The 15,000-nt window shown below is 39.0% G+C and overlaps 1 protein-coding gene across 2 annotated transcripts in view; it reads right to left on the minus strand.

The window, feature by feature from the left end:
- The window catches only part of LOC143034340 (uncharacterized), a 106,701-nt gene that overhangs the window by 10,796 nt on the left and 80,905 nt on the right, over nt 1-15,000 (minus strand). For both annotated transcript variants that reach the window (XM_076200274.1, XM_076200273.1), the window contains exons 7-14: nt 11,408-11,592; nt 10,573-10,729; nt 5,833-5,862; nt 5,205-5,372; nt 3,599-3,799; nt 3,003-3,260; nt 2,023-2,136; nt 8-126 (exon numbers count right to left, since the gene is read on the minus strand). In XM_076200274.1, coding sequence (XP_076056389.1) covers nt 8-126; nt 2,023-2,136; nt 3,003-3,260; nt 3,599-3,799; nt 5,205-5,372; nt 5,833-5,862; nt 10,573-10,729; nt 11,408-11,592 — 1,232 coding nt within the window. The remainder of the gene's footprint in view (nt 1-7; nt 127-2,022; nt 2,137-3,002; nt 3,261-3,598; nt 3,800-5,204; nt 5,373-5,832; nt 5,863-10,572; nt 10,730-11,407; nt 11,593-15,000) is intronic.

A 15,000-nucleotide genomic window follows, 5' to 3' on the forward strand; every position in this document is an offset into this window, starting at 1 on the left:
AGCTCACCTTCAAGTTGTTCCCGGAGAGGATGAACTTGATGACCTCCTCGTAGTCCGGTGGCGGCTCGTAGACAGGAGGATCGTCAGCGGCGGCGTCGAAGATCTCAACGCCGTCACTCAAAGAACCTGAAATTAATCCTTGGTTAATTCTTTCCTTAGACCTAAGGTCCAACCTTGGACGAGATCTAATTGAATCGTTGGAATCCAACCATTCCGTTGACTAGCGCAACCGTAGCTTAACGAGTGGGATTTATGTATGTTTATTCTGGAACATATTTGTGGTGAAGGGGTTATGTCTACTCGAAGTCAGTTATCAAAGTAATGAAGATCTAAAGAGAGGCGAGATCCTGAAGAACACAAACAAATGATAAGATGAATGGGATTTTTTTTTTCATTCTTGAGGTCTTATTTTTTTCCTTTTTTGGGTGGGTGGGTAGGAAAAGGGTTACTCAGTGATTATTCTTTACCCAGGCAACCCACATTGTGATCAGCTGTTACACACATAATATTTAACTAATAAATAGAATATGATTAAATCAGAAATAGCATAGAATGCTTGTCAATGATGATGTTAACATTCAACCTACCCACACACCCATTTGTTGTCATATTTCTAATTTCGAACCTTAGATGGTGTTTTAATGAAAGAGGAAGCTTCCAGTAGATACTCCGATGATCTTTTTCCATTCCCTCCTCCTCTTCTTCCACCTCCTCCTCCTCCTCATCTGTTTCATACCTTCTTCCTCCTCCCATCACGTAACCTCTCTCCCACAAGCAGCGAAATATCCTCTCCTCTTTTATCTTTTCTCTTTCCATCCCTCTCCTTCCAATAACAAACCCTGTTTTTCAGACGAGCCTACATTGAGGTGGTTGTCCTCAAATTGATCTTTGTGAGCATCGTGACGTGGAGAACCCTTTGTGCTTCGGCTGGAACACAGAACAAAGCCTTCTCTTCGATCTCAATATAACTGGCTCGTTCTCCTCTCCCCCTCCATACCCTCCTCCCTTCCCCTTCCCTCCCTGTCTCCTTCCATTCTTCTTTCTCAAGAAGACATCACCTTCTTTCAGCCTTTAAAGCCTATACTAGATGTTCTCCATTGCCTTCTTCTTCTCTCTCCTCCACCAAATTTTCCTCCTCTTTTTTGGCCTCTTTTCTTCTTTATTTTCCCCCTTTTTCTTCCTTTTTCTCTTTCTCTTCCTCCTCCACTTTCTCCTTTTTTATACATTCTTCTACTTTATTTCCTTGTCCTCCAGTTCCTTTTCCATTCCCTTTCCTCCTCTTCTGTTTTCATTCGTACCTCCTTTTACTTCTTATGCTCATCCTCTATTGCCTCATTCTCTTCATTCTTTTCTCCAGGTGCCTTTTCTACCTGTCGTCCTCTCCCCTCTCTTCTTCCTGATACTCCTCTTTCTACATCCTCATATCCTCATTTTTTCTCTCATCCATCCTTTCTCCTGGATTTCTATTTTTTATTTTCACCTTTTTCACCGGTCATTAACCTTTCTCCTGGATTTCTATTTTTTATTTTCACCTTTTTCACCGGTCATTAACCTTTATTCCCTCCCCTCCACCTCTTTATCCTCGTCGTAGTCGTCATCGTTCTTTTGTTCCTTTCTTTGTGTGGGCGCATAAACAGCGATGCTTATGGTGTGCTGCTGGGAGCTACCAAGTGGAGACGTCCCTCAACCAAAGAAAACCGTATCATCTTTGCCTTAGGAGAACCTATACCAGGGATGGGCAACCTTTTCAAGTGTGTGTGTGCCAAAATCAGCCAAATCTTTGATACAAATTTTTCTTCTGTGCCAACAGAGTAGAATTATAGACCTACATACAAATATGGGCCCCCTCCCTCCCTTCCTTCACCTCCTAAGGTCCCAATCCACCGCCAAGCCATATTATTATTATTCTATTTTATTTTTTAAGGTGACCTCTGGATTTCACGTGCCAGGTTTCACTCGCGTGCCAAGGGTTGCCCACCCCTCGTATCACCTCGTCCAAAATGAGGTTTCCCAGAAACTTACTTATTCGGTTGTGGCCTCGTTCCCGACGTTCTCGCCGTTCATGGCGACGATCAGATTCTTGCACACTCTGCTTGAACATGTACGAGATGAGGGCCACGATCACGAGCACCAGTACTGGAAGGGAGGAAAGAAAGTAAGCGAGATGTGCTTCTTCGAGGAGAACTCCCGCAAGATGGGAGCCAGGGGCAGGGGGTGATGTGAACGAAACCTCACTTCGAGAGAAATTACAGGAGACGAATAACCATGCAGGTGTTGATGTATACCTACCTACCTACCTACCTACATACCTACCTACCTACCTACCTACCTACATACATACATAATTCATACATACATGCATACATATATACATACATACATACATACATAAATACATACATACATACATACTAACAAATGTACATACATATATATATATTATATATATATATATATATAAACATACACATATATATATATATACATATATATATATATATATACGTACATGCATACATACGCGCTTGCTTACGTCACATAGACCAATCTCTATAAAGTGTGTCAGTATGTTGTTCACAAAAGGAGAGGGGGAGGTCTGAATAAAATAAGATATAATGACATGAAAAAAATCTAGGTTAAGCATACTGAAATAATATAAGATAAGAAATAAAGTAATCATAGAAAGATATAGATGAAATAATATAAAAATATCATCAAACGAAAGAAATTGAAACAAGATATAATATAGTAGTATAATATAGTATAATTATAGTAAAATAATAGTATAATATGTAGTATAATAGTCTATTGTATATTGTATAATAAAATATAGTAAAATAATATAATAATAGTATAACATAAACAATAAAGCAACAGCAAACAGATCAAAATGAAATAAGATAAAGAAATAAACAGCTAAATAGAAAAAAAAATCTAACTGAGGATGAATGAGACTACAGGAATGGATGATACCACTGTCTAAGTACAAAAATACAACACACCCATGAGAGAGACAAGGAGGAGAATCCCGTGGCTGGTCTGTCCAGCGAAGATGCTGTTCTTTTGTGGGAAGTAGTAGTTGGGTGTGTGTTGGTACCACCAGGCCGCGTCCTCGGGTGTTAGCGTTTTGCCACCAGGACCTCCGTAGCACGATGTTGGCTCGTCGCTGTTGTCACCGCAGTGGTCAAAACCGTCACATCGGAGCATCTTAGGGACGCAGCGGTGGTTGTGACACATCAAATCCGTCAGGGAATAGCAGCCTAAGGAAAAAAAAAATAAAATAAATGAGGAATTGGAGAAGAATCCAACATCAAGCTTACATTTCTTTTTTGTCTTCTTCTCTTTATTCTTTTTTTTTTTTCTTTTTCCAAAATCCCTTTTACACCCATCAAATGTTTTGATTTTCCACCTATTTTTTTTATAGTAATCACTATATCAATTTATGTTATCGCTAAGAACACACACAATCACATTTACCCAAGGAAACATTTGTTTGGATATAGAGTCAATTCCTTTTCAAGGCATTTATTAATCCTTCCTGAAGAGTCTGATTATATCAAAGACATCTAACATCTTACACGCGTCAAGTGAAACTTACTGCCGAGGTAACTGAAGGCCGAGTAGACGATGGCCAGTTTCGAATCTTTGGTAAAGGCTCCACGAAGTCTAACATAGAAGCCCGTGTCGATGGCCACGACGTATTCCTGGCTTCTGGACTGCTTGGCGCTTCCTTCGAGAGCCTCCAGCAGATAGTCGTCACTCGTAAGCCCCTGGCGTACTTCGAGTCTAGCATCAGCTCCTGTGGAGTTGCCGAAGAGAGGAAAGAGAACACTCTTAGGGTGAGACGTCATGCTTCACGAATGTTTTTTTTTATATCAAAACAAACCGGTTTCTAAAAATGTGTGTGTGTGGGGGGGGGAAGGGTGTTGTCTTTCGTTGCTGGTCACTAAGACTCGTTTCACACGTATCGACTTTTCGCCACTCACCGTCTATGACACGACGTCGTGTTCTCAAATAACCATGGTGTGTCTATGGACACTTTCACACATCACAACCGCGACCACGTGTGAAAGCGTCAATAGACACCTGTGGTTAATCAAGAGCACGATGTCGTGTCGTGGACGGTGCACGGCGAAAAGTCGATTCGTGTGAGATTAACCTAACTGTTCTATTCCTGGGAACAATATCGCGCCTAAGAGGTGGAGTCGTAGAGATGGTAAAGGGGAAGTTTAAGGAGTGAAGTAGGAAAAAAGGATTGTGGAAGCTGAAAGTGATTAACAAGACTAGTAAATGGTGAGGAAATATAAGAGTAAAGGTAAATACTATATTCCTAAAAAAAAAAAAAAATAATAATAGCAATTAAATGAATAAGATAAAAGCTAAGAATGTAATCAAACACTGACCCTAGACTAAGGCCACAGGCAATGCTATTCTAGAAGACCTTTGCTTCCTCTTTCAAACATACAATGTTTAGTTCCAGTTTGATGTGTCTTAAACGATGGATACTATAAATTTGTGTAAGTAAATTGTGAATGTTTAATCGTTTGTTAAGTTTTGCTCTTAACGTCATTGTATATTCTCTCCATTGGGAATAAAATTTTCAGGAAATTTCATTATTCAGAAGGAAACACTTATAAAGATATACGCTATTGAGAAAGATGATTCTTTTTACCTTCAGAGTTAAGATTAACTCTACTAAGACCTGACAGCTGCGAACTAATGACTCATTTTTTTTTCAGTGATGGCACCCTGAGTTTATGTAACCTTTTCTGTGTCTCCTCCTCTTCCTTGTAACCATCCCCCAAAGCATCAAGATCTTTAAAAGTTTTATGGTTTATGGGCGTGAGAAAAAATAAAAACTTTTCTTCTCTTTATAAAACCGCTCCACAGGGGGCTAAAATTAGAGGGAAACAATGAGTGGTGGATGGGAGTGGATTGGGTGGAAGTGTGTACGAGACTTTGTTGGCTACCTCTCCTAGAACGGTCTAATAAGGATCTTGTCTTAGAGATAGATAGACAGACCTTCTTACAGTTAATAGGCAGACTCTTGTAAGCGCTATCTATTACAAACGTACTGAGACAATCTAACAAAGATAAAATTCATGATAATTTTATGACATTCCTGGGGTCTCTGGCACCTCCAGTGCTCCACGGCACACAGTTTGAGCACAACTGACATAGACTACGGTCACTTGAGAACCTACCCATGGCCTCGAACTGGACGACCCTGATGGACAAGTGGGACTTGAAGGCGTAGTCTTGGGGCGGCTGGATGATCCAAACACAGTCATACAGCGTTGCGGCTTCGTCATCACGAGCCATGTTCATCATAGTTATCGTTCCTCCGAAGTTCATCACGAAGCCACCACAGTCTAATTGCAATGGAAAATAACGATGATAGATGAAAAATATAAGTAGAATAATCAGAGTAGATAGAAATGATAAATGAACGAATATGTAAATAAAGAGGCAAATGAATCTAAATAGTTATGATTCTTATAAGAGCTATTTTGTTTCATAATATATATATCTAGATATGCACATGTGTGAATGTGTGTGCTTATTAGTTTGTTTGTTTGTTTGTTTGTGTGTGTGTGTGTGTGTGTGTGTGTGTGTGTGTGTGTGTGTGTGTGTGTGTGTGTGTGTGTGTGTGTGTGTGTGTGTGTGTGTGTGTGTGTGTGTGTGTGTGTGTGTGTGTGTGTGTGTGTGTGTGTGTGTGTGTGTGTGTGTGTGTGTGTGTGTGTGTGTGTGTGTGTGTGTGTGTGTGTGTGTGTGTGTGTGTGTGTGTGTTTCTGGTATGATGCGTAACCATGGCTTGAAGTCAGTACTTGCCTGTTACTGGTGGACGCGTTATCTCGCTGTCTGCAAATGAAACGATCATGAGGAACTGATAGAAAGAACAATAATAAATTTCATAAATGTATATAGCAGGTTTTCAAATAAACTGTACAAACTTTTGATACTCATGGAATTACTGTGATTAAGATTATGCACACATTATATATATATATATATATATATATATATATATATATATATATATATAGATACATATATTTATATATATATATATATATATATATATATATATATACACATCTATATATACACATATACATATAGATATACGTATATATACACACATATATGTATAATTCTGAATTAATGATTTTAGAGGGTAGAGTGTATATTAATAGAAAAAAGTGATAAGTTTTTAAGACCAAACACAGACAGAAGGATTAGTGAAGGTATTTGGAAACTTGTGTGTCAGGTTTTGTTTGTCTTTGAATCAAAATAGAGAAGCCAATCTGAAGAGTTTGAGAGCAAAGAAACACTGGGAGAAGAATGGAAAGTAGACAAGAAATGTTATTAAAAATCACTTTACCAAACACAAGCATAGTTTTAGTACGTAAAAAGAAAGAGGAGAAAATAGTACAGGAGTATTATGTATAAATAGAAAATAAATTAGAAGATACTAATCAATAAGAATTTTATGATATCTGTACAAAATGTGTTGGCCAGTATACCTCATAGATCTTTACTATCTTTATTGATAATTTTTGTATTGGTAGACGCCCTTACCCTGTACGTATCAAGAAATATTACAATGAAATGACTGAAATAGAATAATCACAAATGACTAATAAAATATTGATTCATATTACATGAAACCTAACTCATTCATGATGCAAACTTGAGAATATTATTACTTTATAACATGTTTTTGTGAATATTTGTTAACGTTTTGTTTACTCTCTTTGTTCATTTCATCTCAGTGTTAGGTTTTTAGTAGGTAAGGGGTTATTGTGGTGGAGAGGGAAGAACGTTTAGTAGCGACCATGATATTTTTATCCAATGTCGATACATTCCGTGCGTGCAGTGGAGTAAATCTAAAGATTATGTCCTTGTTCAAAAATGACAATTCTCAAATTTCGTGTGATAGAAATTGTCACATTTTGATAAAATTCATCTCATTGTTTCTTTTTAGAATTGATGAAAGCATATTAGAGTATATTGTACTAAGCAAGATACTGTAATGATTATAATTTATCTTATATTATTTGTTTTTTGTTTTGTTTTAATTTGTCTGTTTGATTTTCATTTATTATTAGTTACATGTCAATTTATTCTTATTTACTATTTACCTGTTTGTTTATTATTTAACTATACCTATGCATTTATTTATGTATTTTATTTGTTATTTACATTATTATAGTTTTTATTTATTATTATATTATTATGATTTTTTTTCGCATCCGACCTAGATATGGATCAAAAGGTCTCCTGTCGGCATGCTCCGCCTTTGTAATCCTTTGTAATCCTTACTTGTTTTTCTGTACAATAGTTGCTAAAGATAAAAAAGTGAATAAATATTAGAAATGACTGAATAAATAATTATTAATTGGTTGTTAGGGTTATCAGCTAATTAGCAAAATTACTTAACAAATGTACCCGTGCAACCTTCACTAACCATCACCAACCATGCACGCAATCCACACAAATGCGAGATGTTACTCTTCTTTAGCAAGACCTCCAAATCTTGCAGACCTCACAAATTCCTCAATTACAAAAGAGCTTTACTCAATAATGCAAGTAAGACAAACATAACGCCCCCACAACATCACCAACACGAGATGCCTAATGTCACCATACAGGTCTAATGACCCCTTTCTCATACCTAGCCCAATTACATTACCGTAACTTCAATATATACTCCAAACCTAGCAACGTCCACCATTCATATAACTTAACCCCATACAATGGAACTAACACCTGTTTTATAATCAACACATCTCCCATACGGCAACCCACAAACAGCATGCCTCTCGTTCTTATAACGCCGGCTGTGTTCGTCATAGAATAGGACTGTCGAGGTCAAGGACCCGGCATAGGACTGTCCAGGTCAGGGACCTAGCAGAGGAGATTATTGGGGAAAGTCTCTCCTTGTCTAGAAGGGAGCCTATGTGGGAAACCTTATCCTGCCTGACACCCCAGATCATCTATTATAATAAAGTAGTAGCCTCTGTCTGTCTGTCTGTCTGTTTGTTTGTTTGTTTATTTGTTTATTTGTTTGTTCACGAACTCCTCCTAGGGTTTTGAAGATAGACCTCCATAACCATATATATTCTGATACTCTATCACTCCAGGTACTTGCATAACTATATTTCATTTCCAAAAAAGTTAGGTGGTTTATGGTAAGGGAACACGCCAATACTGTAGTCCCCCCTTTAGTCGTGTATTATTTTTGTGACATCAGAATTAATATAATTAAACAAGCCATTGTATGCGTCCACAAATATTATTTGTATTTGTGAAATTAATGTTGCCACAAACCATGATAGATTTTGTAAGTAAGCATGTAAATTTAAAATGATTGTATAATTTTACCAAATGTTAAAATATTGGTTATTTTCATTTAATTTTAATGCGGGCGGAAATTGACTATTCACAAACTCCTTGGTTTTGGCAAATAAACCCCTATAACCATATATATTCTGAAGATAAACGAGATACATTTCTTCACTTTTTAGGTGTAGACATTTATTTTTAATCCGCACACACACAAACGCACGCAAAAAATGTGTACATACGATCTTTGTGTTTGTGTATGTATGTATTTTCAAACTAGGGTTTTCCAACCTTCGGGTAGGGGGGGGGGGCGCACACCAGGGAGTGGGGGGGTGTTTAAAGCTATATTTCATTTCCCCCCAAAATTGTTTTGGTTAGGGTTAAGGGTTGAATATAGGTGGGGTTTTTGTTAGGTTAGGGATTATTCACGAACTCGCAGCAACGCGCGGGTAATCTGGCTAGTATTCTTAATAAAACGAAAAAAACACCATCAAGGTATTTCTTGCCTACATTAAGTCTCCCTTTTATATAGCAACCCTGTTACCCCTGTCATAAGAAATTTATTGAAAATTAAGATAATTGTGTCACAATGAAGACATAGACAAATGCTGATTGTAGTTTGATCAACATTATATCACAAAAAAATCCTGAAGAGTATTTCTTTAGTAAGCAGTTTTGATTAAATTCGAGAAGGGGGTCATATGATTGTTACTTTAATAGATAACTTCAGTATGCGGGTTTTGTTGGGAAGTCATGCAATACTTAGGCGATTATATGATTTACAAATGAAATGAATTGATCTTTTATTCAAATGCTTTTGTCATGGTTTGGTCGTAGAGAGGATATAAATTCATTGATAAAAATTCGTGTGTTCATGGGCACACTCACGCACGCGCACGCGCACTCACACACACACACTAACACACACACACACACACACACACACACACACACACACACACACACACACACACACACACACACACACACACACACACACACACACACACACACACACACACACACAATATAGATCCCACAAAGTTTTACCTCTGTACGCTTCTAATCCCAAGTTGTTTTGAAAAATACGTTTATACTGAATACCCCATCGACCAGCAGTTCTTTCATAAACAGAATTTCATTCTTTTGAGTTCGTATCTATTTTCAAGTTCTCTATATTTTTCGTACCTTATTTGTCATTTATCACGACGTGTTAATTAGATGTCAATAATAGGTGATATTCGTTAATATTCGATCAAATGTCAGCTGAGTTAGTGAAATAGGTTTGCCTAATTGTGGTCTTGGTGGGCGTTATGTCATTATAGTGCAAAGGTATAAAGTTTTTTAATATTAGCAATATATTGAGTATGGTATACGGGTGTAGCTGAGGAGCCTACGCCAGGAGGCGCGTCGCTGCAGTCAAATTCGTCAACTTTGTCCTATGCGAAACAGGTTAACAGTCACTGCTGGGGATCGGATAGGAGTGCGGGATTCGAGACCAGCACGCTTCTGATGACGCCGCAGCCTACTATGATTGTACCAAATCATTTTATACATCTTCTGAATACCATTCTTAGGTATGTTATTTGTTATGTTTTGATTGTGACAATCTATGAATGGATTTTGATTATTTTTTTTATTTCTCTCGTTTTCGCCAGTGATATTGGTGCAGATATAGTTTCAATCTTCAGAAATATAAAAGAAGTGGACATCATCGGTAAAAACAATATATGTATATATTTTGGACAAGAAAGACAGAAGTGGAGAAAAAAGAAGGAATTAAACATTATAGGTTAAAAAAACTACAAATGCTTTGATTTGTTGAAAAAAAAAAATTCCAATCAAACATCATGAACAAATCTAAATACACATTACACAGACAGAACCACAGAGACAAATCACCGTTACTTCTTGTGCACAGCCAGACGCCAACCTAAGTCTATATTATCCAAAGCCATCAATACATTTTCTTCTGTCTAAATTGGACAAATTTAAGTTCAAGAAGGAAATAGGCAAAAAACTGTTTTACTAACAGAGAGGTTAACAAGTGGAGTAGACTTGCTAACCGTGTAGTGAACAATGAAACAAATAGTTGTCTTGAGAAAACATTAGATAACTTTATGGATAGGGATGACGGGTGGCGTGGGACACGTAACAGCCTAGTGTAGGCCTTACGGTCTCTTGCAGTCTCTTCCATTCATTTGTTCTTATTTTCATATTTACCTGCTGGGATGAAAGAATACTCCATCTTGAAGCCGCGAGATGTCTCTCCGTTGGCGCTGAACTTGAAGTAAAGATCAGGACCGGAGGAGACCAGGACAGGAGGACGGAACGTGTTACCGTTGAAAACGGCCACGCGGGATCTGTTCGAGTCCTGGATCTGCGAGAACGAAAAAAGGAACTCGGATAGTATATACATGTATATATATATATGTACATATATATATATATATATATATATATATATATATATATATATATATATATATATTTTTATGTGTTTATATATATATATCTATATATATATATATATATATATTTTTTCTTCTTTTTTATTTTCCTTTTGGTTTTGTTTGTTTATTTGTTTGTTTGTTTGTTTTTTATTTCTTTGTTTCAACAGGAATATATATACCATCTATCTAGAAAAATAAACATATATGATATTGTTATCCTTACAAATATTGACATTTCTCCTGAATTCATTATACATAACTAACTTTCAATAACCGACTGTTGAATACTTAAGAATTTTCTTGTATTACCAGTAATTTTTTGCAAATGAAATATCGTAAACATTACAACTATGACCCGTATTTGAAGAACTGAATTCGAGAGAAAAAAGAACAAATCTCATCAACATTAAAAGATATATTTGAAAAAGTAATTTGATAGACGAAGAACAAATATTATAAGCATTACAGCTAAAACACGCAATTGCATAAATAAATTCCATTAAAAACAACAACAAATTTCTACACATAAATGTGAATATATGAAAACAAGAGATCACTTCTGAATACGCTTCAAAAACCTAATGGGATTTGGGCCGTCACATTACCTCGACAAAGCTCCAAGGAGAGACCTGGAAGTCCTGGAAGACGACCTGGATCCTCGTGTTTGGATCCTGGGAGAAAAATTGATATTCCATCCAGTATTCTTTAGGGTAGAGTTCCGGGAAGAACGGGGATCGGACGTTTCCTGTTGTTCCTTCCTCGCTGCTCCCGTTAATCAAAAAACTGTTTTCTGTTTGGGGAAGATAAGGGTACTATGAAGTGGTAGAAAGAGAGAGAGAGAGAGAGAGAGAGAGAGAGAGAGAGAGAGAGAGAGAGAGAGAGAGAGAGAGAGAGAGAGAGAGAGAGAGAGAGAGAGAGAGAGAGAGAGAGAGAGAGAGAGACAGAGACAGAGACAGACAGAGACAGACAGAGAGACAGACAGAGAGACAGACAGACAGACAGACAGACAGACAGACAGACAGACAGACAGACAGACAGACAGACAGACAGACAGACAGACAGACAGACAGACAGACAGACAGACAGACAGACAGACACACACACACACACACACACACACACACACACACACACACACACACACACACACACACACACACACACACACACACACACACACACACACACACACACACACACACACACACACACACACACACACACACACACACACACACACACACTCGGTGTCACTGTTGGTAGAGCGCTGAACTGGGAAGTAGAAGTGCTCCCAGTACCCAGTTCGAATCCTGCCCAGGGCCGAAATTATTTCGGTATCGCTGTGCCTCGGGTCGCTACTCTGACTCTCGTGGGCGGGGAGTTGGGTGTGTGTGTGTGTGTGCAAGGTCATAGCATTACCCATAGATCGGATCTACGAGCTCTGAGCTCTCTTCCAGGAGGGAAATAGCTGTCGATCACGAGTCCAACACGTGATCCAAAGACCAAGTGAATACACACACACAGACACACACAGACACACACACACACACACACACACACACACACACACACACACACACACACACACACACACACAGACACACACACACACACACACACACACACACACACACACACACACACACACACACACACACACACACACACACACACACACACACACACACACACACAGAGAGAGAGAGAGAGAGAGAGAGAGAGAGAGAGAGAGAGGAGAGAGAGAGAGAGAGAGAGAGAGAGAGACACACACACACACACACACACACACACACACACACACACACACACACACACACACACACACACACACACACACAGAAAGAGAGAGAGAGAGAGAGAGAGAGAGAGAGAGAGAGAGAGAGAGAGAGAGAGAGAGAGAGAGAGAGAGAGAGAGAGAGAGAGAGAGAGAGAGAGAGAGAGAGAGAGAGAGAGAGAGAGAGAGAGAGAGAGAGAGAGAGAGAGAGAGAGAGAGAGAGAGAGAGAGAGAGAGAGAGAGAGAGAGAGAGAAAGAGAGAGAGAGAGAGAGAGAGAGAGTAGGACTTGCCTCACATTGTTATCCATACATATCATTGCACTATTGGCATATTGTATGAAAGTGGCATTTGCCGACAAGTCTATCGAAATAAACACGACAAGTGACGACGGAACATTTATTAGTACGACCTTTCGCTTGTTGTTACAGCTTTTTCCGAGTACATAGTCGTAAAACACATGATTGAGATTAAATAAAAAGAACTGGGGGTACGGAGGAATGGGGGAGGGAGGGGGAGAGAGGAAGAGAGGTAGGGGGGTAGGGGGTCACTGAATATTAAGAAAGGGGAGAAGCTGGACCAAATATTTGGGAACAGGAAAGGTTAAGGATAAGATAGAACAATTGGCTGGGTGAAGGACATTAGCTCACAACCAAGGAACTAGATGAAGAAGAGAAATAAGATGGGTGAGCAATTGTCCACAGAGAGTGGACAACGACTTGGAAAGGAAAAAAATGTGATTTGGAGGGCAACTAGGGATAGCTTAAAATTTTGTTGGCAATGGGTATTAAAGAAATTAGGTGGGATGAGATATTGAACATGCCTCTATTTTGTTCAATTGTGTTAGTTCCTGCTTCCAAACATTTTTTACGGAGCTTGTCGGTTTACGTACCAAAAAATCTGTATTTTCCAGTCCACCAAGCGGTTGCTACTGTTCCTGTGTGCAACACACGCGTTGGTAGTGATGTTAGCATGGGTCTCGAGCGGCTAAACAAACACTAATTATGTTGGCTCTGTATATTTGCAATCTGTGAAATGTTACGGTGAAGTATTAGTGGGTGAGTTTTAGCACTTACGTTTGGGGAGCGATGTCAATGCGGTTGGTGTCGCTGCATGCATGGACCAAAGTAAATGCCTTTTCGAGCCACGCTACCTTGGTAGTGCCAGCGCGCTCTGATTCTTGGGTAATTAACCAATCATCTCCCAGGACCACAGTCACGTGACTCCAGCTCAGGCGACTTGGGGACGGAGTCAACCATTGGGGGACGCCACGCCGATGCCCAGCCAAGGGCCAAAGGAAAGCCCGCGAAAAGCTCGCATGGTGCCTCGGACAACGGAAGGTCCATGCGCACATGGAAGTATGCGCCAAACTCACCACAGTGACATCATAGCGGACATCGTATCTGTGTTTTCGAATCCGGGTTTTTAGACCGCGTGATGGTTCTCCAATGTAGGATTTTTAACATCCCGAGCACAGAATCCGATAAACACCGGCTTTACTGGTCGGCGTTTTGCCGATGTTTATCCTTGTCCTCGTGATGTCTTTAATTGTCCTGCTGGGTTGGCACACTACTTCCAAGTTGGTGTTTTTTAAAATACGAGTCAGGTTGGTGGCGACGTCGCTGGTTGATAACACGAGACGTTTGATTGTCTCACCCTGCTGCCTACGGACTTCCAGAATATTGATGGCCTGTTTTCGGAATCTATCCATAAGGACATCTAGAAATTTTAATTCTAAAAGGTTTCTCTGATATACCAACACTCTTCTTCTAAGTATTCTTCACTGCATATTCTGAGTGGTCTAAGAAAGAAGCCTATTATTACTCCTTTCTTGACCCTGATGTCATCTTGGGAGTAGAAATGAATTAAATCGTTTTTGATAGTGGGTTTTCTGTATACTTAAAATTTCAGCTGGTTAGAATGTTTTGGAATGTGTGTGTCTAAGGAACTGCAGATCTTCTGGTACGTAAGCCGACAAAATCCGTAGAAATTTTTTGGAAGCATCCATCATACAAGGAACCAACACAATTGAACAAAATAAGGGCATGTTCAATATCTCACCCCCACCTTTAATACCCATTGCCAACATAATTTTAAGCTATCCCGAGTTGCCCTTCAAAATCACCTTTTTTTTATCCCTCTAAAAGTCGTGGTCCACCCTCTGTAGACAATTGCTCACCCTTCTTATTTCTCTTCTTCATCTTGTTCCTCGGCTGTGAGCTAATGTTCTTCATCCAGCCAATTGTTCCATCTTATCCTTAACTTTTCCTCTTCACAGACATTTGGTCCACCTTCTCCTTAACCTTTCTTAATAATCAGTGACACCCTAACCCCTACCTCCATTCCTCTCTCCCCCTCCCTCCCCAATTTCCTTTGTTCCCCCAGTTCTAATCTAATCTCAGTCATGTGTATTACGACTATGTACT

The sequence above is a fragment of the Oratosquilla oratoria genome, chromosome 17 (genome assembly GCF_046742065.1).
Source record: "Oratosquilla oratoria isolate Oo_2021 chromosome 17, ASM4674206v1, whole genome shotgun sequence".
Taxonomy (NCBI): Eukaryota; Metazoa; Arthropoda; class Malacostraca; order Stomatopoda; family Squillidae; genus Oratosquilla; species Oratosquilla oratoria.